General features: G+C 39.8%; 1 protein-coding gene across 1 annotated transcript; it reads right to left on the reverse strand.

Moving 5' to 3' along the window:
- Positions 1–1,493: 1,493 nt before the first annotated feature.
- Positions 1,494–24,379, reverse strand: ttll12 (tubulin tyrosine ligase-like family, member 12). The gene is given in 14 exon segments (XM_088348481.1): positions 1,494–1,792; positions 3,028–3,166; positions 5,942–6,010; positions 6,083–6,164; positions 7,454–7,605; positions 10,034–10,145; positions 14,041–14,229; positions 14,317–14,433; positions 16,087–16,163; positions 16,236–16,369; positions 17,249–17,408; positions 19,545–19,740; positions 22,153–22,316; positions 24,105–24,379. Coding segments are annotated over 14 exon segments (1,887 nt in total). The 5' UTR covers positions 24,249–24,379; the 3' UTR covers positions 1,494–1,640.
- Positions 24,380–24,449: the final 70 nt, after the last annotated feature.

Below are 24,449 nucleotides of genomic sequence, written 5' to 3' on the forward strand. Positions count from 1 at the left end.
GGAAACGCTCGTTGCTGTTTTGAGTTTTTCCAGACATCGAGGCGAGGTGGTGGAGCCGTGGAGCCCACGAGGGGGGCTTCATTGGCACGCCCATGGGAGGAGCCGGCACACCAGCTTGCGGAAAAACGTGGGCCGAGAGAAGGAAGCAGAGATCGAGAGAGGAGGCTTGACAGAGAATCGAGCACCACTAATTTGACTAACATTAACAATAAAAATTGATAAAATGCGCTAAAGCGATGGTTTTTAACTGGTGGGTCAAGACGAATAAAGTGGGTGGCGGGTCTTTGCCTTGGCAAAATAAACCTAAGATTAAGAAAAATGGAGGGTCAACTACACTCTAACAGTACATCCCTCCAACTTGTTCAGTCAATCAGCACATTTGAGAGGGACCACATCTCATTTTATTGTGATTTTGTTGGTTTTATTTCCCCTTTCCGCCCCTACTAATGGGTCCCTAGAGAGAAGTGGAAAACAGTGATATTAACGATCGATTTGAAGGGCGAAACGATTGCAAAATAAGAAAATGGTGTAGAGCAGGGTTGTCAAACAGGCTGCCCGCGGGCCGGATCGGTCTCGCTAAGGGATTGAATCCGGCCCGCGAGACAACACTCAGAGAAGCGCAAGAGAAAAACGAGCTGCAGGTTGAAATATGTTTGCCAGGTGCCTCTCACAAACGCTGTATTGTATTTCTCTCTCTCTTCCTCCCTTTTTCTCTCACTATCTCTCTCTCTCTCTATCACCCTGTCTCTTTCTTTGTCTCTTTCTCTCTGTCATTTTACCTTCTTCTCTTTTCCTTTTTTACTTTGCTCTCTCTCTCTCTTGCTTTCCCCTCTCGTACTCTTTCTCTCCTTCTCTTTGGATTTCTTTCTTTCTCCCTCTCTCACTATTTCTTTGTATCTTTTTTGTTTCTCACATTCTCTCTCTCTCTCTCACTTTTTCTCCCTTTTTTTCTCTTCTTTCTTTTTCTCTAATCTTCTAGGCCGGCCCCCGGAGAATGTTTGTTCTATCGTGTGGCTCAGAGTTGAAATTAGTTTGATACCCCTGGTGTAAAGTGTCTGCCTTTGAAGAAACAGTAAATAATTTAAAAGTGTTATATTCTCAGCTTTTTACGAGTTTATTAATCTTAGTGACATATGTATTTAATAATCAATATTAAGGTACAGTAAACACACTCTTCATATTTTTAATTTCTTTTTGTAGGTGGCTATTTGAAAGCAGTTTTTAGGGGGTCGCTTATATGAGAGTATATGCAAAACCTGAAGTTGTCATTTACCATTTTGAAAAACTGATCCAATGACGTTGGTTTTCCTGGTCATTTTGTTTTTTAAAGAAAAATGTGAATATATTCTACTATTTCTGCATTAAACTGCACAATCATTTGATTGATTATATTAGAAAAGTGTTTTTTTTTCTTGACTTGGGTTTCAGCTCGTCATCAGGGTGGAATGGTGGGTCCCGAAGCCAGACCAGTAAAGAACCAGTGCACTAAAGAGTTCAATTGACCAAGTTTACTGAATGATTGGAAAATATCTACTCATGACAAGCTCATCTGTGCATTTTCCAAAAGGAAGAAGACACAAACTTTCTCCAACAATGGAAACAAGAGGTTGATGAAGAATGCTGGGTCATAAATATGGCCATCATGCAATTTTTGTAACCGGACAGTCTTCGGGCTGGTCCAGGAAGAGTGTCTGGAACATGTGGTTGTAGAAATCCGGATGGTAGAGGCAGGCCCGGTGGCAGTCCGGGCAAAAATTGAACTCAAGTATCTGAGGAATCATGACTCGTTTACCTGCCGGGAATTCAAAACAAAATGGTTGTTCTTTTCGTCTCAGGGATGGTAATCACAGTAAATTGATCATAAATATAACTGACAGTAAGAAAGAAAGATTTGAAAACTGACAAAGTCATACAAGTCATTTGCGAGTACTGTACTGTAAATTCCGTACCTGCGATCTCTTGATCCCAAGACGAGCGCTCTACCTCCTGAGCTAATGCCCTACTTGTACTTGTATTTCTTTCTCTCTCTCTTTCTCTCGCCCTTTTTTACTCCCTTTTTCTGTCACGCTCTGTCTTTCTCTCTTTAACTCTCTTTTTCCATCTGTCTCTCTTGTTCTCTTTCTTTGTTCCTCTTTGTCTCTTTCTCCTTCTTTTGCTCTCTCTTTTCTCTCTCTCCCTTCCTTTCCCTTTCTCCTCTTTTCTCTCCTTCTCTCTTTCTCTTTCAATTTTTCTTTGGATTTCTTTCTCGCTCTCTTTCCCACTCTCTCACTATTTCTCCCTTATCTCTTTTGTTCTCTCTCTCTCACTCTTTCTCTCTTTCCTTGTCCCACACTCTTTTTCTCTCCCTCTCAATTTTCTTTCTTCTTTTCTTTCTCCTCAATCTACCAGTCCGGCCCCCGGAGAGAATGTTTGTTCTATTGTGTGGCCCCCCGAGTTCAAATGAGTTTGACACCCCTGGTCTAAGCCCCTACAATGACAACAGCCTGTACACATGCTGAGCCATGGGACTGATCTTCAGCTCTCCAAACTGTTTTGCACATGGTAAAATGGTAGCGAGACCTAGTATTAATACTACTACATTGAAGAAATTATTACACATGCCGACACTAGTTACTAACTATGAAGGGGTACACGATAATTATCGGGGTGACAGGTATCGGACTGATCGCAGTTTTCAACCCTATGGGATATCTAATTAGGCTAATTTAACTATTTTGACCGCTGCTTTAGTTGATTGCGATTACTGACAGTTCTCAAACACATGTCATGATCGCGGCACAATGTGTTACTTTTCCTAGACATTTCCCCGCCGTTTTTTTTTTTTTTTAAATATAAGTAATAGAGGTGAATGGGTTTCTTTTCATGGCTTCTTAAGCCTGGAGCTTAAAATCCGGAGCTTCATGTACAAAAACATAGTTGCGGCTTTTAATCAGGTGCGCTCTCTAGTTTAGAATTTATGGCAGACTTTTTGAAAGAAAAGAGAGTTCTTTTCAAAACAATACCCTCAAAAATGAGTTAAATACTTGCCGTTGTCTTCAGTTTTCCACTTTAGCATAAGGTCCACAGCATAAATTGCTCGAGAAGATGGGTACGCGCAAATACCGTACGGGGCAGGTCGAGACGAAGCAGCTTGAAAAAGGTTCTTGAACGCTTCGAACAATTTTGCCTGGAAAACAAACAAGGGAAAAAAAATTGTTACACAAAACCATTATTGGTCACTTTATTAAGAATGGTACTAAGGTTTATGGGACAATCGTGATGGGTATCGCCACTGAATTCTCAAAAGAATTTAATTTCAATTTAATTAACGAATTAAAAAATGTTTTTCCCGTTTCATTGTTTTTTTCTAAGGGGCGGATGGGTGGTTAGCGAGCAGCCCCACGGTGTGGAGGTTCAGGGTTCAAGTCCAGCTACCGCAGCCTCCCCGTGTGGAGTTTGCATGTTCTCCCTATGCCTGCATGGGTTTCCTTCGGGCACTCCGGTCTCCTGCCACATTCCCCAGAAACATGCATGTCAAGGTAACTGGCCAGTCCAAATTGTCCCTAGGTGTGTATGGGACTGGCTGGCAAGCAGTTCAGGGTGTCCCCGGGCCACTGCCCCAAGATAGCTGGGATGGGCTCCGGCAACCCCGCGACCCTACTGAGGATAAGCAGTGCGGATAATGGATGAATAGATGTTTTTTCTATTTCCCTGCCATTTAATCCAATTTATATAACAAATGTTCCATCCTTCTTTTTACAGGCTTAATATGATACTCTCGATTAGTCGTCAATACCATATACAAATGACACTATACAACATTCCTTTAGTTTTAAAGAAATACCTCATAAAATCCCAATATATTTCCCTTAAAACTACATTAAATTATTCCTCTAATTTGTAGATCCTAATGAAAAACTGCAACTCGAGCAGGGTTGGGCAAACTACGGCCCACGGGCCACATGCATTAGGCTATTTTACCCGGCCCGCCAAACCGAAATGAGAAAAATTTGATATCGATAAAATGGTTTAATAAAAGTACCGCAAATTCCGGACTATAAGCCGCTACTTTTTTCCCTAACTTTCAACCCTGCGGCTTATTCAGTGACGCGGCCAATTTATGTCATTTTTCTAACGGCCGCTACCGGCGCTCGAGTGCTGCTACCATTAACTGCCCTGTCAAAGCTATATTATTATTATTAAAGCTTTGAAAACTGTCTCGGTGTACCGTCTTTCTTTGTAAATATGTGTAACCCATGTATAATATGTATTTGCAACTGTATATTTTTGTAATGTATTTGTTTGTATTTATTTTAGACACTTATTCTGATATGTTTTTGCACGGGTGAATGAAAAATGAGGGGCGGAACAAACGGGAGGTGCTGAGTTTAAGTGGGGACCGCTAAAGGTGAGGAACGGACAAGGAAAGAAGAGGGGGTAAAAAGTTGGTTAAAGAAAAAGGAGTTGCGTCAGTAAATGTGTTCATCTGATATATTTTCCCCGCCCTTACCTTTGGAAATATACACTTTTTTCCTTGGATTACTTTCAACGGGACCCGGACTCTGCAGGTCTGCATCAAATCTTAAGTACCGGTATCATTTTCCGTTCATTTTGGCGGCTGTGATTTTTGGACTTTGGACTTTAATGAAGGACATTTAGTTTCAATCGCGGGACTTGAAGTCGGGTTTGGGTTAATTTAGTGTTTGTGTTACATTTTTAAATGTGGGCGCTTCTTCTTCGCATGTGTACAGACGCGGCTTGTGTATGTACAAAATCGGTTTTCCTCTTAAAATGTGGTGGGTGCATCTTATAATCAGGTGCGCTCTATAGTCCGGAATTTACAGTACTACGAATGAAAATGTGTGGATTGGGTGCCACCCCTGTGTCCCCAACATCCATCCATAGATTATCTGCACCGATTATCCTTGGTAGAGTCACGGGGGTGCTGGAGCCATCCCAACTATCTTCGGGCAGTGGGCAGGGGACACTCTGAACTGGTTGCCAGCCAGTCGCAGGGCAAACAGAGACATACGACTCACAAGCTCACCTAGGAACAATTTGGACTGGCCAATTAGAACATGCAAACTCCACACAGGATGGTTTGATCCTATGACCTCAGAACTGTGCCGCACACGCGCCAACCACTCATCCACCCTGCTGCCCCGTTTCAAAACAAAACAAAAATAAATATACAACATGTGTTTGTTAATGTCTGCATGTTTGTTTATTCATGAATACATATTGCCGCTACTAATGTAATTTTGGGCATCTTATATTTTGGCCTTAAACGAATGTGCAAACCCCAAAATCTAGATAGTATTTTTCATAAAATGAGAAAAAATGGATAGGCCTACATGGTCTTTTTCCCTCATGTATTGCTCAGGTATTGGAAGGGGAGGGGGACCAGCAATATAGCGGGAAAGAGGACGCAGCTGTCATTCAATCAGCTCAAATTAAATACATTTTAGCAAAATTCCATCAAGTTTTGGAACTTGTGGAAAGGTATTACAGAGAAAAAGTCTGCCTCACGTATTCCCGCCTTATTCTCAAAAGCCCCCAAAAAATCAGACGTCATTGGATCAGTTTTTCAAAAAGGGAAATGACGATTTTATTTCGTTCTGTGTACATTGTTACAAAGAATGACAATACAAAGGAAATTATTATTATTATTATTATTATTACTTCATTTATATATTTTTTTTTTAAATGATTTGCCTCTCGTTTTATGTTAATTGTGTGGTTATCTAATTTTAACATGTATTTGTTTCATGTTCTGATGCCCTTTGGATTTATTAGATAATAGATCATACTGTACTTTTGAAGGGCTCGGAACGGATTAGTGCATTTACATTCAAAATGCGCCTCTACTTACAAAGTTTTCCGGTTACGAAGCTACTCCCAGAACAAAGTAACAGTATAGCTTTCAAATTCCCATCCTGATAAAAAGATCAAAGTCACTTACTTCCACTTCTCCCCATGTACATTGTGGGTATTGCTTCTCAAACATGGGGATGAACTCATCATAGTGAACCTGGTAGTGAAAGATCATCGATTCAGTTTGATATCAACTTGCAGTTGATGAAAAAAGTATTTGGAAAAGTACCTGCTTTAGCTCCACGCCTTCTATATAGTTCATTACGGTAAAATGCTTCTGGTAGTCATCGAAATGGTCCAGGGAGAATGTTCTGAGGACGTTGGGAAAAATGTTAGATACACCGCTCGGTAAACCGAGCTTGCGTCGTAAATGGGTGCAGAGGATTCAAAATATTTGCTTTTATCTGTATCAGTGAGTCAGGTGAAGCAGTGCCCAACTTATTGGAGATATGACATTAAAAATATATTAAATTGATATACTCATTCAGAGTTAAGCTTTTTCTTATTCAACTTCAGATTTTGGGTGATTTACTTTTTCAAAATCACTGATTTTTTTCCATGACGATTATTGTTAATTTATATGTGACCTATTACTGTGAGGCACGCAATCCTCTTGCGTCATGGCAGAGGGCGATAGTGAGAACAAGGATTCTGATTGGGCGTTCTACTTAGCCCCAAACAATAGAATTAGTGATAGTATCAACAAGCTAACAGCAAGTCAAGATATCAAGTAATTTTTTTGTTACATGGACTTATTTTCATAAAGGAGGATTACCTATCGATACTTTTATTCAAAAAGAGCAGTATGTAACATATTACTGTGATGAGTGAGGCACGCAATTCTCTTGCCTCATGGCAGAGGGCGATAGTTAGAGCAAGGATACTGATTGGGTGCTCTCCTTAGCCCAGTAGACTTAGTGATTAGATTAGATTCAACTTTATTGTTATTGCACAAGTCACAAATACTAGGCAATAAAATACAGTTAGCATACAACCAAAATGCATAGTAGAGTATAAATATTATATATTTATGTATAAGAGTGCAGGAGTAAACTATATATATATTTAGATGGCTATGTAAAAAGGACATGGTAGTGCAATAAATATAAATAGTATAGTATGGAACAGGTACGTACAGAAAGGCTATAAAGATTAAAGGATTAACATATGTTAGATTTAAAAAAATCAAATAAAAATACATGTATGTACAAGGGGGGGGTAATTTGGGGCAGATGGAGTATGGACGGAGGGCAATGGTGGGTCAGAGTTCAGCAAGAAAACAGCTGTGTGGAATACCTATCGATACTTTTATTCAAAAAGAACAGTATGTAACATACTGCTATGCTGAGCGTCTGCAGATGCAGTGAGGCATGCATTTCTCCTGCCTCATGACAGAGGGCGATAGTGAGACCAAAGAGGCACACCTCCGCCCCAAACAATAGAATTAGTGATAGCATTCAGTATCCAGTAATTTATTTCTCATTACATGGACTTGTTATGCTTTTTATATAACATTTTTTCCTATGCTACAGTTTCTGAGTTGATAACCAAGATATAGGTTGATTTATTTCGAAACGTGCCTCACTGGACATCACGATACCTGTTTGCAAAACGCAGCCAGAAAACTTTGTAGGCGTAGAGACGCAAAGGCTTGACGGAGCGTAGCATCACCATGTAGCGGATGTCAAACTTGACCAGTCCGACGTCCTCCCTCTCGAACAGCACTGGGTCCTCGATGTATTTACACACAACCTGAGGGACAAAATTAAATGCGCTATTTTCTAGGCGAAATCGGGGTTCATTTTGAGGAACGGTATTCACTTTTATTAAGTACAGTGGAACCTCGCTAGTTCGCGGTTCCACTTTTGCGGGTTCAGAGCTTCGCGGGTCTAAAAAAATATACCTTACCTTCTCAATAAAAGCATTTATTGACTTGACGCCATTGAGCGCGAGCTTATGTCAACTGAGGACATGGTGTGGACACTCTTATTGTGAAGGGGAGGGGGAGGCCCTGACACAATGCTTAGTCATGGTGAGTTATCGCTTCGCTCACCCCCTTCCTTTAACTCCTCCCACCTCACCCCCTTCTTATGTGGCACTCAGTTTATCAGGGAGGAACTCGGCGACGCGACGTAAGTATATTCTCTTCTGTCACATTTCAGCTCAAGTTTGACTTTATTATACCAAAAACGAGCGGTTGTTTGTACTACCTAAACACGGCTCATTGTGTGTGGTTTCGTGTATTTGTTGTAAAAGCCGTTCGATGCCGCTAGATAAAGTATGTTGTTATTGTCAGACGGTAGCTCTTTTACTTTCATTAAAATGAACACAGACCATTTTTTTAACCGTTGTTTCCAAAAACACTTCACAAACACTCATCAAATATCACATTTTCACGGTTTTTATTTTCAATATGTAACCGGTAGTGTTAACAAGCCAAATAAGCTACGATGGCTGCATGTGGTTGAGAGCGGTTAATACAATCATACTGAATGGTTCGTAGTGGTTTCGCTGCAGTCCTATTCCGTGTACATACAACATATTTTACAGTTTTTTTTTTTTTGTTATAACAGGAATTTCACTCTCTCTCTCTCTACCCGTATTCTATATGGTGTACTGTAAACAGGGGGGTATACTGTATACCTGTACAGGTTTTTTTTTAAGCATTTTTGAAGGGTCGCCGCTACTTCGCGGATTTTCAGTTTTTGCGGGTGTTCTTGGTCCCCATTCACCGCGATAACCGAGGGATTACTGTATTTGTTTTAACTTATTTTTTTACGTCTTGGCTTTTCTATTGTAATGGTTTGGGGGTGGATGTGTTTAAGATACTTTTTTTTAACACAGCTTTTGATCTTATTCAAGGTATTTCCTGGACTATGAGGTGCGCCCCAAACCCCCCAAAATTTGACTTTGCGCCTTAGAACCCAGTGCGCAAGATTTTTGAAGTATTCTAAAAGTAATATACTTTTTTTTTTTTCATTTTTATCACACTGAAATGAGCATTATTCAGAGAACATATCCGTCAGGATTATTTCAATCATTCACATATTTAAAAAGGATGGAATAATACATTATTCAAAACGTTTTTGATGTACCGTATTTTCCGCACTATAAGGCACACCTAAAAGCCTTTATTTTTTTCAAAAGCTGACCATGCGCCTTATAATACAGTGCGCCTTATTTATGGATCAATATTAAATCGCAAGGTCTCGCAACTTACGCAACAGCCGCCGACTCGATTTTCCCCCGAACGTGGGGTAGTCCGCGGTGTATGCTGGGATTTATTTACTGGCGTTTCATTGGCTAACCAATGTGTCAATCATCATTTGAATCGATCACTATTGGCTAAAGTTATTCGGAGGTCAAGAGGCGGATCCTTTTTATCATTTACAGGCTGCCATTGGCTTAAACGGCGAAACAAAGCCTGCAATTGGCCGAAAAAGATGAATGTGAATAGCACGTTGGGTTGACGGCATAGAGAAAGCAATTTTTACTATTCTGTATTTGTAAATATTTTATTCTCCTGGATTTACTAAACTCACGGATATAAGAGGACATTGGCTACACATTATTATGAACACAACGACTTCGGTGAGCTACTCCGGGTTTTATATTGTCCCTGTATCTTGTTTCAGACTGAACTCGATGTTTCTGTGATAAGCGGTGCAGATAATGGATGGAATGGAGTGTCTATTTTTAAATTAAACTCAATTCCAAATGTTTATTGTCATATGCACAGTTAAGTTGCAAGCAAAAAAGAAAATAGAAACTAAGGAATGGTTGGCATTTCTTGAATCCCAAGACTTTAACCTTCTGAATGATATTTGAAATGATGCATTTGAGTGACATCGTACGGACACCGCATCCGCACGTGTTCTCGACACGTATTTGCGTCTTTGCAAGCTTTGGGAATGTTAAGGGGCTAATAAGTTGGACTGAACTATCTGACTGTTTTGTCGACGTTACCATTGTAGCGCCTTATAATCCGGTGCGTCTTATGTATGTCAAAAATAGGACCAAAAACTATTTTTTCGGGGTGCGCCCTATTACCCGGTGCGCCTTATAGTGCGGAAAATACGGTATGCTTTATATACTGCAAATTACAGTGGATAAGATTAAGAGAGAGCAGGAGAGTCTACTGTAAGGGAAATTAGGGTTTAAATATGCCCTTTTTGTTTACCTTAGGTGTACTCTCTCGCTGTCGGATGATGTAGTTGAGATTGTTAGTGATGTGCATGTCCATCCCGCGAGCCAAATTCCATGGTTTACATATCCAGTGATTGTCTTGGCCCCTAAAATAAAAACAATACATCTCAGATTGGTTTTAAAATCAAGAAAATGTGAAAAAAAAAAGCCAAACAAAAACAATAATCGGCTGTTGTGCACCTGCAAAGGAGATTGCAGAGGGTGCCAGAGTTGCGAAGCAGGCACAACTATTATAAACCCCCGAGATCTTATTAAAATTATTATATCTATGGGTTGGGCTGGCTATGCCAGCCCAAGTATTAGCGCAAGCTAGCTGTAAACACTGTGGGCAATGCTAACTTCTTCATGCCCAAAAATTTTGGGAATCGCTATATTGTAACAACTTCATATTTACAAATTATGCTAATGGGTCATGTCAATGAGTTATGCTAATGGGTACATACTAAAAAGTGATGCTAACGGCTAAATAATAATAATAATAATAATAATTTCCTTTGTATTGTCATTCTTTGTAACAATGTACACAGAACGAAATGTCGATACACCTGACCCGTTGTAGCGAGTCGATGCAGCCGCAGCCAGAGGGCGCCGCCATTATACCAATTAGGTATGCTAACTTCTTTAAAAAATTTTGGTCATGGAAATATTTTAACGACTTCATAATTACAATTTATGATAATGGGTACATGTTGATGAGTTATCCTAACGGATACATGCTAAAAAGTGATGCTATCAGCTAAATGCTAACTCCTTCATGTTAATTTTTTTTGGTAATGGCTGTATTTTAACGACTTCATATTTACAAATTATGCTAATGGACTCATGTTGATGAGTTATGCTAATGGGAACATGCTAAAAAGTGATGCTAACGGCTAAATGCTAACTTCTTAATGCTAAAAAAATTCTGAAATGGCAATATATTAATGATTTCACATTTACAAATTATGCTAATGGACTCATGTTGATGAGTTATGCTAATGCATACATGCTAAAAAGTGATGCTAACGGCTAAATGCTAACTTTTTCATGCTAAATAATTTTGGTAATGGCAATATTGTTACGACTTCATATTTACAAATTATGCTAATGGACTCATGTTGATGAGTTATGCTAATGGGAACATAATAAAAAGTGATGCTAACGGCTAAATGCTAACTTCTTAATGCTAAAAAATTTCTGAAATGGCAATATATTAATGACTTCACATTTACAAATTATGCTAATGGACTCATGTTAATGACTTATGCTAATGGATGGATGCTCAAAAGTGATGCTAACGGCTCATCGGCTCGCTACAGTTTAACTGTACGGGTCAGGTGCATCGACATTTCGTTCTGTGTGCATTGTTACAAAGAATGACAATACAAGTAAATTATTATTATTATTATTATTGTTAAATGCTAACTTCTTCATGCAAAAAAATTTTGGTAATGGCAATATTTTAACGACTTTATATTTACAAATTATGCTAATGGACTCATGTTGATGAGTTTTGCTAATGGATACATATTAAAAAGTGATGCTAACGGCTAAATGCTAACTGCTTAATGCTAAAAATTTATGCTGATGGCCACATACTAACGAATCAGCTAAATGAATAGGCTCAATGGATTCCGGGTGGACCAATTCAAATCGAACTGCCCATTCTATTTGAACATAATATATATATAACATATATTTTAAAAGTTTTTAAAGTGTAATAACAGTGTTATTACTATGTTATTACCAAGAATGTGATTTTTAGACCTCCACAAGGCATATCCTTGTTGCTAACGATTATGGGCCAATCTGAAATGAACTTGCCAGTACCGGGGGGGTGGGGGTGAAGTACTGATTACTTCAATGTCACGATTGGCTAATGCTGATGCTGTTCTTTGATATGCACACCCTTTAGAGCGGATCTGCTTTTGTATCCTAAGAGATTTAATAAAAAGAAAGGGCTTAGGGGAGGACTGCTGGAACAGATTGTCATTTTCTCATCTTGGGGATATTTGTTCAGTCCTCTTCTGTTCTTCTTGCAAGTCAAAATTCATTGATACCTTCGCTCCTATTTTTGAGTGTTGTATAAACTATAATTTATCACCGACTTTTTATCGTTTTTCAACAATCCAAGATCACTGTAAACAAACACATTTTTTATGGCCAAATCCAAGCAAATTACACGGACTTTCAAAGCGAATTTTTTAAACTTTTCCATTGCCATTAAAATAAAAAATCCGGTGTAAATCATTTGTTTTAAAAAGACACGAATACATCTGCAATTTTTAATCTTGCGCAGGCACTTATCAAGAGGGAAGAAGAAATGCAATGACAAAGCAAAACCACCTGGGAGCAGTGACGCAGGACACTTGTTGGGAAACATGGCAACAATTTCATGCATTTATAAGCACTTCACCCAATATTCAAGAAATTTTCAGTCCTTTAAAACACAACATTAAAATTCAAGCATTTTTAAGGATTTCAAGTACCCATACAAACCCTGCTTAGGGGATTTAATCAAAAGAAAGGACTTTGGGGAGGCTCATATGCTATCTTCAAGTTTTTTGTATCCTCGCAAGTCGAAATTCATTGATGTCTTCTCTCCTTTTTTGAGTGTTGTACAAACTATAAACTTATCACCGACTCAAAGATCGCCATAAACCAGGGATGGCGAACACGCGGCTCGAGAGCCGCATGCGGATCTTGGCCAATAAGAATGCGGCTCTTTGCCTCATCATATTTTCTATATACTGTAGCTCTTTGCCTCGTTTCATGTTTTGTTTTTTTCCCCTCTTAAAACACACCTTAATCCATCAGAGTTAATAACAAATAATAAATAATATTTTAAAATTAATTTGGCAGATTTGTTGTTTTTATGCTGCTGCGGACACATAACTGACTGCCAATCATCTGAGTACCGTATTTTCCGCACTATAAGGCGCACCGGGTTATAGGGCACACCCCGAAAAAATAGTTTTTGGTCCTATTTTTGACATACATAAGACGCACCGGATTATAAGGCGCTACAATGGGAACGTGGACAAAACAGTCAGATAGTTCAGTCCAACTGATTACCCCCTTAACATTCCCAAAGCGTGCAAAGACGCAAATACGTGTCGTAGACACGTGCGGATGCGGTGTCCGTACGATGTCACTCAAATGCATCGTTCCATCATTCGGAAGGTTAAAGTCTTGGGATTCAAGAAATGACAACCATTCCTTAGTTTCTATTTTCTTTTTCGCTTGCAACTTTACTGTGCATATGACAAACACTTGGAATTGAGTTGAATTTAAAAATAGACACTCCATTCCATCCATTATCTGCACCGCTTATCACAGAAACATCGAGTTCAGTCTGAAACAAGATACAGGGAAAATATATAGCCAGAGCAGCTCACCAAAGTCGTTGTGTTCAATAATAATGTGCAGCCATGGTCCTCTTATATCCGTGAGTTTAGTAAATCCAGGAGAATAAAATATTTACAAAGACAGAATAGTAAAAAAAATGCTTTCTGTATGCCGTCAACCACGTGCTATACACATTCATCTTTTTTGGCCAATTGCAGGCTTTGTTTTGCCGCTTCAGCCTATGCCAGGCTGTAAATGATAAAAAGGATCCGCCCCTTGACCTCCGAATAACTTTAGCCAATAGTGATCGATTCAAATGATGATTGACACATTGTTTAGCCAATGAAACGCCGGTAAATAAATCCCAGCATACACCGCGTACTACTTGGCGTTCTGGGGAAAATCTAGTCGCCGGCTGCTGCATTAGTTGCAAGACTTTGCGACTTACCGGTAATATTGATCCATAAATAAGGCGCACTGTATTATAAGGCGCATGGTCAGCTTTTGAAAAAAAATTAAGACTTTTAGGTGCGCCTTATAGTGCAGAAAATACGGTAGGTTACGTCTAATGCCGGTCAGTGCGTGGTGTGGCTCTTTGTTTCAAACTTGTTCGCCACCCCTGCCATAAACAAACAATAACGATATTATAACAACCTTTGTTGTCTCTCTCGTTAGTGCAGAATGAACGGTGGAAGCTCTGTTTGGAGGTTGAAGGTCTTCGGGATCACTTCCAAACAAGCATTTGCTCTTCGGGCCACGGAGGAGAGAGAATCCTTCACGGTGATGAGGTTTTCGCAGGGAAACTGGTTGAGAAGTACATTAGGCCGCTCCAAACTCAATGTTCTGTTAAAACATAAAATAAAATAGTATTTCCACAAATCAATTGCTCATTTACATCCGTCCATCTAGGTGTGTAACTCTTCTCCCAACCTGTAGTCTTTGATATGGTTGTAGCTCCAAATGATGTCCGCCTCCTCCTGGTTTTCTGTCATCTGGAAACGCTCGTGTGTCAAATTTTTGATCACTTGAGACATTTCCGAGTATACTCTGGAAACAAAGTTGAAAATGTGCAAGGGAAGCTTGAGATTTGCTAACCAAACTTTAAAGTATGGATGTTTCATCTTTACATGCTTCCTAGAGTTCTAAGAGGCTTCTAATACTAGTGACCTGTGTAAACTAGTACAGTATACCCTCGCTTACTCAAGGTTCACTTTCCACAGTTTTGCTACCTCATTGGTTTATAACGTGCATTATGTTCTGTATTCTGATTGGCTAAAGAGTCAGTTCACATTGATGACTACAATTATTTTGTGACCGTAGAGTAGTTATATATAAAATAAACGTTTATTCAGAAATTGTATTGGGTAGAGAAAAAGAGAGAAGGAAAGAGTGAAAGAGCAAAAGAAAGGCAAAAATGAGAAAGAAAGACAAAAAAGAAATGGAGAAAAGAAAGCTAGAGAAAGCGGGAAAAAGAGAAAAACAGAGAGAAAATTAAGAGAAAGAATGAATCACATGTTGGGTTGCACTACGGCATAGAGAAAACATTTTTTTACTATTCTGTATTTGTAAATATTTGACTCTCCTGGATTTACTACACTCACGGTTGTAAGAAGACCATGGTTACGTATCATTATTGAACGTGATGGCTGCAAGACAACTTTGGTGAGCTATGCGGCTTTATATTTTCCCGGTATCTTGTTTGAAAACGATCTTGATGTTTCTGTGATGAGTCTATTTTTAAACTAAATTAAATTCAAAGTGTTTATTGTCATATGCACAGTAAGGAACCCCATTTCCCTGCACAATAAAATTCTTACTTTGCTGTCCACACAGTTGCCAGCAAAAAATAAAATGGAAACTAAGAAATGTTTGGCATTTCTTGAATCCCAAGACTTTAACCTTCCAAATGATATTTGGAACGATGCATTCGAGTGATTGGGGACATCGTACAGACACTGTTTCCGTAAATGTCTGAGACACGTATTTGCTTCTTTGCAAGCTTTGGGAATGTTAAGGGGGTAATCAGTTTGACTGAACTATCTGACTGTTTTGTCGACGTTCCCATTGTAGCGCCTTATAATCCGGTGCGCCTTATGTATGGAAAATATAGGACCAAAAACTATTTTTTAGAGGTGCGCCCAATAACCCGGTGCGCCATATAGTGCGGAAAATACGGTACATTATTTTAAGGATTCAAACACCTAATTATCAGTTAATATTATTGTACTATATTATTGTATATTATTGTACTGTTCTCAGCTCAGGGATGCTGCTGGAAATGTGAATTTCCCTTCGGGGATGAATAAAGTATCTATCTATCTATATTTTCGGGGGTCATCAGACATATGGGGGCGGCAGTAGCTCAGGAGGTAGAGCGATCGTTTTAGGATTAAGGGATCCCAGTTCGAATCCCGGCTTGTCCGTGTTACTTGTCGAAGTGTCCTTGGGTAAGACATTGAACCCCCAATTACCCCCAATAAGCAGGTTAGCGCCTTACATGGCTGCACAGATCACGGCCGCTATTAGGAAATGTGAAGCACAATGTAAAGCGCTTTGGGAAGTCATTGACTTGAAAAGCGCTATATAAATGCAGATCATTTCACATTTCATATTAATTATGTCATATTTTTTCCTATCTACCCCTAAATATTAGTCTGATTATTATCCTGCATCCTTAATTATGAAGGACATGATAAATACCTGAGTTTTCTGTCATTGGGTAGTGGTGAGGGCTGGATTTCCACAGGAAGTTGCTCTTTGTTCTTCTGAAAAACGTCCTAGTGATAGCAGGGAGAACATATGCAATGAATGATTACAATAGATGCACGAAAATGAGGTAAAGTCCCCACCTCATAGTATGAATCTGCTGACTCAGTGGTTTTCTCACAAATGCCTTTTAAATCGGCGGGTATCCATGGCAGCAAGCGACACAGTCTCGTCAGCGGGTTCGTCTCACCGTACGCAAAGTCACGGGTTAGTTCGTCTGCAAAAAAATAAAAGTTCGAACGCCGGTAATGCGTGAGTGTGTACGCTAGAGTGCGATACTGAGCGGTGTATGGGTGTAGATCGTGTAGATCGCCCCCACCCCTCGTGACCAACTGTTATCGCGTGCGGACGTGCTTCCTTTTGCTTTCGCTTTTAATATAGGTGTACGGAGTGTTTTAGCCCCTAATTATGCCTCCCAAGAAAGTCAGTGCAAGCAGCAAAGTTGCTACAGGTGAAAAAAGAAAAGTATTGCGTACAACTATTGCATTTAAGGAAGAAATAATAGCAAAATATGAAGAAGGTGTGCTGATCTTGCTAGGGAATAACCCACCGTCCCCCTGCACCTTCTGCTGACCACCACAAAGGTAAGAAATCCTATTCATAATTCTTTTCTTTATCCTTTTTTTTTACACGTTCATGTTAGCGTAATCTTTCGTACGGAAGATTACGATAACACAAACGTACAATTAGCCTGGGTTAGCTTTATGATTATGTTGAACATTCAGGGTGTTGGAACTGAGCCCAAAATTCAGGGTGTTGGAACGGACCCCCTTTCCAATGACGCGCTAGCAACTTGTTGTGGAGACCCGGGTGCTAAATGACTTGTAAACAACCAGATTTTTTTTTATTTTTACACGTTCATGTTGGCGTAGTCTTTCCTACGGAAGATTACGATAACGCGAACGTACGATTAGCCTGGGTTAGCTTCATGTTTACGTTCATGCTAAACATTCAGGGTGTTGGAACGGATTAAAACGATTTACATTATTTTTAATGGGAAAATGATTTCGGTAATTGAACAAATCGGTTTTCGAACAGGGTTCTGGAACGGATTATGGTCGAGAACCAAGGTTCCACTATATGTGTTTGCCTTCACCTCTCTCTTGCAGGTCTGTTAGGGGCCAGAGTACAGAGTAGGCGGCTTGGGCCTCAGCAAAGAAGAAAGGCACCACAGCGCAGCTGGGCAGGTCAGAGTGACGCACTTGAGAACCAAACTCATCCATGATGTACCAAACTGGAACCTTCTCCTCTGCGCTCTGAGCATCACACAATCCAAGAGGAAGAGAACACAAGTCCGAGTCATGCAACCCGAAGTGTGCAGCGTACAGCAAATATATGCGCAGGGTTGGGTAGGGTTACTTTAACTGGATTACTTTCAATTATTTTTGGATTACTCCAATACCAAAATATGCTAATAAAAGACAAAAGAAACTAAATGTGAATAAAATAATGACTCACAACACGTGGTAAGCTTTCTCTCCTGGCTTTGATCTCTTTGATCTCCGGCAAAACGAACATCAAATGCGACCAGGGTTGGGTAGGGTTACTTTAACTGGATTACTTTCAATGACTTTTGGATAACTCCAATACCAAATATGCTAATAAAAGACAAAAGAAAGTAAATAGGAATAAAATGATGACTCACAACACGTGGTAAGCTTTCTCTCCTGGCTTTGATCTCTTTGATCTCCGGCAAAACGAACATCAAATGCGACAGAAACAAAAAGAAAATCAATCCAAACAGCTTGCCAACATCATTTTTGCCGTTCCATGTATTCCGTTACTCCCCAAGCCTGCACAAAATTGAGTCATTTTATTCATATTTAGTTTCTTTTGTCTTTTATTAGCATATTTGGTTTTGGAGTAATCCAAAAGTAATTGAAAGTAATCCAGTTAAAGTAACTTTACCTAACCCTGCCGCGTGCGGGCTGGAATGTCAATAAAAGAAGGTCGTTTCGATCAAATGTTATGATTTTCTAAAATAAATGCAAAAAAATTGCTCTCTTTGAACTGCGAGAGGGCATTGTTGGGTTTGTATATCGTGGCGAGTGGGTTCAGATGTAAAATTGCTTCCAGACAACTTTTAAAATAAACTAGTTAACACATTCAATGCCAAACATACAAATATTGTTTTCTTCATTGTTTGTGAATAAATGTGAGATCCCCTTTCGTCCTCGATTATAATATGTAGATTAAGTTACTGATTTTGGCTAAATGATAAAGCATTAAACTAAGTTAAAATTTGGAGTTTAATTCTTTTACTGATCCGGCCCGCCCAAGGACAGAAAGACTGGATTCGGCCCCAGAGCCAAACTGGGTTTGACATTGCTGGCATTAAATTAAGATCGGAGATCAAAGCCCCGCCGCCGCGAGCGGCAGCCTTTCCAGCAGCTCCGTGTTAAAACAATAAATCACAAAAGTGCGAATTAAGTGTCTGCTTCTATCTTCGGTGTTTTTCGTCCCGTTTGACAACTACACTTTGGATGACTTTCTATCCTATGGTTATGGGTTTTAACGCTCAAAAATGCATTTATTTGAGGAATCGACTCCTTGCCCTGAGGAATTCTCGTGCCGGCGTGATGAGGGGGCCCTATCGTGGCTGCAGAGCCGGAGCTAAGGTGAACGCTAAGCGGCTAGCGGCGTAATAAGTCTTCAGTACCGTCCGTAATCATGGTAAATGTGAACTCTCTACCAAATAAGACAGACAAACTGGCTGTGCTGGTGAAAAACATCTAAGCATACAGGGAGTGCAGTTTGCTGTGTTTTACGGAAACGTGGCTCACGTCTAGCATCCCGGATGCTAACGTGGAGCTACCCGGAGAGACAAAAGCCTGCGGGAAGCTGAGAGAAGGTGGACTCGCTATCTATGTGAACACGAGGTGGTGTAACCCTGGGCACAAAGATTTCCATCTGCTGCAGGGACGCTTAACTTTTGGCCTAGCGTGTGACGTCATCCACTCCGCTGTTGCTAAACTACAACACAGCACCCCGAGGCCATCCTGTTAATAATCAACACAAGGATACTGCTGGAAGTGTGAATTTCTCTACGGGGATGAATAAAGTATCTATCTACATATCTATCTATCTAACTATCTAAGATCTTAACCCCAAACCAGCCCAACCTGAATTTAGAATCTAGAATGTCAATGATTACATTCAGGTTCCGCTTCAAAAATAAATATATGTTTATATAAATGTCGCCTCATCACAACACGTACTGTACTCTGTCTCCGTCTACTATCCACCAGTCATTGTTCTTCAGGTTTGTTTTAGGCTCGGTCCTGCAAATCAAGTTAATTAATCGGGCTCGGGCTAGATTTTTTTAAGCCCGATCTTACCTATAGTACAGCATACCATAGTAGCATTTTGTCATTGGTGTGATTTTGATTTACCCCTTGAGAAAGCTGATAGGTCTGGTTGTAAAGCCACATGTGCTCCATCACCAGCTCCACTCCGTCTGCGTCTCTCTTTTCGCTCAAATCCAGTCCCATCAGGGAAGCCATTCTGGGCATCAGACCGGGAATCTGCTCCAGATGCTGACGGGCGTGCTCCACACGATACGTCCAAGCGTGATCCACCAGGTAAATACTGCAGACATCAGGTTACGTTTAGGTTAAAAGAAAAACAAACATGGTAAAGTTCGCCAATTCTAAATTCTGCAGTGTTCATTTGACCTGTGAAAAGTGATGGGTCCCGGGGACTCGCATGCTCAAAAACCTATGGGTCCCAACAGTGATCTATGGCTCCCCAAAATTGAGTGTGCTCCATGCCCTTACAGACTGTCGTATTTTCCCTTACAAAATACAAAAAAACTTTTTTTTTCCAAACACGTTTATTGATGTAGTTTAACATGTTATATTGTACATGTGTTTCCTTATATCATATATATTTTGTAATGAATATTTTGTTGTGAGACACTGAGTTGCTCGACATGAATGAAGTTTATTATAAAAAAAGTTCAAAAATGAAGTCGCTTGGACGTTCACTGTAGAAGGAAAAAATACATGCAAATAGAATGAAGTAGAATAATAGATTTTCTTATTCAAATTATGAATTCATTTTCTGCATTAAATTATTGTTGGTAATATACTGATTAAAAGGGATCACCACAAACCTGTCTTTTTTCATTTTCTCCTTTTATACTTCCTTTTTTTCTTAACTTCTTTTTACAACATCATCATTCGTAATATAATGCATCAAAGCAAGTGAGCCGTTGGAGAGCCGGCTCTCTAAAAACATGCGTGTACAACTTGAATAAACAGTTTTTTCATCTATCTCGGAGTTTGGCGTTAATTGAAACTTCTCTTACTTTCACCATTTTCATGTTACCCTAAGAAATAGTAGAACCCTGCAGGGGACGAGCATGACGTCACTCTCAGAACTCCCCCAAGTTCCCATTCCTCAAACCTAAGCTACATATTACTGTCGTTTTGACCCAACACCTGTACTCCCAAAAATCAGGGGTTGTACGGGTGCTTGAAATCTTTAAAAAATGCCTGAATTTTTATGTTGGGTTTTTAAAGTCAGGAAAATGATTGAATTTTGCATGAAGAGCCGTCTCTCTTTAATGAGTTGAGCCAAAAAAGCCGGTTCTCTAAAAAGAAACGGACATTCACTACACAATTCGAACTGGAGATCGGCGTGCAGACGAAAACTCGAACCGCGAGACCAAAACAACAATGGCGGTTCTGCCTCACGAAAAGTTTGAAGTGGGGTAAATCTTTTTAAAAAAATGATAATGACATTTTCGTGTCAAAAAAGTTGTGTCCCGGGGACGCACGTTGATTTGACACAATGCGTCCCCAGCAAAAATAATGCGTCTAGGACGCAGGGACGCGGGCAAACGAGAACACTGAAACTGATGATTGTTTTTAGGTAAAATTCATCTACATGGGGCTTTTTGATATTGGAGTTAAAGGGACACTGTGTAATATTTGACTAGTAGATGTCGCTGTGTTCTGTGGTGCAACTGAAAACGAGTGCTACAAAGCACAAGTGACCGAACTGCACAACTTCTTTTTTTTGTGCCCAGCCTTTCACAAGGCTTTTGGTGTTGGGGTGTACTGGTGGCAGCAAGATGGCCGACAATCATTTCATCTCCCTCTAAGTTAGCTACTTGTGATGTAAAATAAATAGACATATTTTGACTTACGAGTGTTCAACAAAAAGAAGCATGATTATACGATAGTTCGTGTATTTTTAAAGTTTTTTACCACTATGGGGCGCTAAGGACATTTCATGGATTCTCTGAGGAACAGATTTTAGAATGGCGATAGTGAGGCCCCATCTGAAGAAAAGCAATTTAGACTCAAGCATTTTAAATTACTACCGTCCAGTGTCTAACCTACCGTTTTCAAGTAAAGTTTTAGAACAATTGGTTTTTATTCAGCGGAGCTCTTTTTTTTTTTTAGAAGAAAATAATAATAATAATAATAATAATTTCCTTTGTATTGTCATTCTTTGTAACAATGTACACAGAACGAAATGTCGATACACCTGACCCGTTGTAGCGGGTCGATGCAGCCGCAGCCAGAGGGCGCCGCCATTATACCAATTAGGTATGTCTCGGTCGAGGCGCGAACCAGCGACCTCCCAGTCTCAAAGCGGGCACACTACCATCTAGGCTAACAGCATTTTAGAGAAGTTTCAGTCTGGCTTTAGGAGCAACCACAGTACAGAGACCTTTTAATTTTTAAAAATGATATCAGGTATTATATGGATTTTAATAAACACACAGTCCTGGTGCTACTGGATCTCAGTGCTGCCAGAGACACAGTAGATTCCCACGTTTTAACAGAATCAGAAACCTGGTAGGCATCCCTGGTACTGTTTTAAACTGGTTTGGTTCCTATATTTGCAGGTATGGATGCATGTTCCCCCAGTACCTCTGAAATTACATGTGGGGTTCCCCAAGGATCAATTCTAGGCCCAGTATTTTTTAATCTGTATATGCTTCCCCTTGGGGAGGTCATCAGTAGACAATTGGAACGTATATCGAACCTTGTAGGCTGGGAAGCTTGCAGTCCGCTCTTGCAGGTAACGACTACCTTGGAGCTAATGGCGGTTCCGGGCTTGGGTTCGTCCAGGCACTCACCATTCTTCTCATTAATGTCATCATTTTCTTCAATTCGGATGATTCCGAAAACCTCCCCAGCGTCGTAAATCTGTCAGAAAAAGAATGGATATCTGTAAACAGGGTTGGGTAGGGTCACTTTAACTGGATTACTTTCAATGACTTTTGGATTACTCCAATACCAAATATGATAATAAAAGACAACATATGGCTCCGAAATAAAATGTAACGATTGCACATCTCTCTGTGGCGTTCCAAAGTCAAGTGATTTCATCCCGATTTTGGTCCATATAAAGCCAAAGCAACTTCATGCAGAAGTTTGATGAGAAACCATTTCAACTGATAAATAAAAACGCTGGCAAACGACTTTGATTGGGTGAGCAGTACAAGTGGGCGGATCCCTGCACACAGCGCAAGGCACTTCCTTCTCTCTCTCTCTCTCTCGCTCTCTCTCAGTGCAGTGAATATGACAATATGCTTATCGTTTGCAGTAATTGGTGACATTTTTACAAAAGAACTTTGCATGCACATTGTTTTGAAACCGTTATTAAGGACACATTTCATGGAAAAAACTCTTAACTAAAGGTGGAAGACAAATTGTAAATGGCATATTTACATGATTTGGGACACAGGATTTGGCATTATTATCATTTCATACATTTAATTAAATCATCAAATGACACACAGTGAAATAGAATTAGCTTTTGTCTAGAAAGCGTGTTTGGCAGTTTTTTCAATTTGGTCTGAAAATATATGATTTAGCTCTCTCCATTTATTTTTAAAACATTTTTTTGCTTTCGTGGCTTTTTGGGTCAAAAAGGTTCCCGACCCCTGCCCTAAGCACTAGGGTCACCATTTTCTGTGATGTGTCTTGGGCAAGTACAGCCTGGTGGCGCCCATCCCTCTCCAAGCGAACATGTTTCCACTGGGTCTCTAACGACACAACAACATTATCTTTACATATCTGCAACCAGGGTTGGGTAGGATTACTTTAACCTGATTACTTTTGGATTACTACAATACCAAATACAGTATGCTAATAAGACAAAAGAAATTAAATATGAATAAAATTACTAAATTTTGTGCTGGCTTGGGGAGTAACGGAATACATGGAAGGGCAAAAATGATGTTGGCAAGCTGTTTGGATTTATTTTCATTTTGTTTCTGTCGCATTTCATGTTCATTTTGCCGGAGATCAAAGAGATCAAAGCCAGGAGAGAAAGCTTACCACGTGTTGTGAGTCATCATTTGATTCATATTTAGTTTCTTTTGTATTTTATTAGCATATTTGGTATTGGAGTAATCCAAAAGTCATTGAAAGTAATCCAGTTAAAGTAACCCTTCCCAACCCTGGTCGCATTTAATGTTCGTTTTGCCGGAGATCAAAGCCAGGAGAGAAAGCTTACCACGTGTTGTGAGTCATCATTTGATTCATATCTAGTTTCTTTTGTATTTTATTAGCATATTTGGTATTGGAGTAATCCAAAAGTCATTGAAAGTAATCCAGTTAAAGTAACCCTTCCCAACCCTGGTCGCATTTGATGTTCGTTTTGCCGGAGATCAAAGCCAGGAGAGAAAGCTTACCACGTGTTGTGAGTCATCATTTGATTCATATTTAGTTTCTTTTGTCTTTTGTTAGCATATTTGGTATTGGAGTAATCCAAAAGTAATTGAAAGTAATCAAGTTAAAGTAACCCTACCCAACCCTGTTTGCAACAAGCAAGAACGCTGCACACCTTGTTGCAGGTGCAACCCAACCGGAGTAGCATGTGCTGCAACCTTCAGCCCCATATTTAGTATGTTTTATGTCATTTCGAGCTGTTTTGAAACTTGTATAAACGACTGTACCACTTCACAGGTTAATTAAACCTCCACTAACCTCGTTAGTAAGTTTATGGTGAAGGCTCCTCCAGTAGATGTCAGGTATCCCCGACCCTTGCAGTGCGCTTTGGTAAAGTGTTACAAAACTATCAAATTTTTCATCTTCTGGACTTGTTAAGGATTCACCTACAATGGTTGACATGTTTCCGTCGATGTTTTTTCAACTGGAATCCGGACATTGACGTTTAGTATTTAGCTAGGCGTGCCTATCGTCATGCTATGCTAGGAGGGGCAATGCTAGTCAACCAGTCCCACTTGTCAGACCGCGCATGCGCGTTTGTGGATGACAAGTGGGAGGGGTTTGTGCTCAACATTGTGAAACGGTCTATGCAGTGAGATTAGA

Source organism: Urocampus carinirostris, chromosome 11, assembly GCF_059441175.1.
Source record: "Urocampus carinirostris isolate Australia breed hairy pipefish chromosome 11, RoL_Ucar_1.0, whole genome shotgun sequence".
Lineage (NCBI taxonomy): Eukaryota > Metazoa > Chordata > Actinopteri > Syngnathiformes > Syngnathidae > Urocampus > Urocampus carinirostris.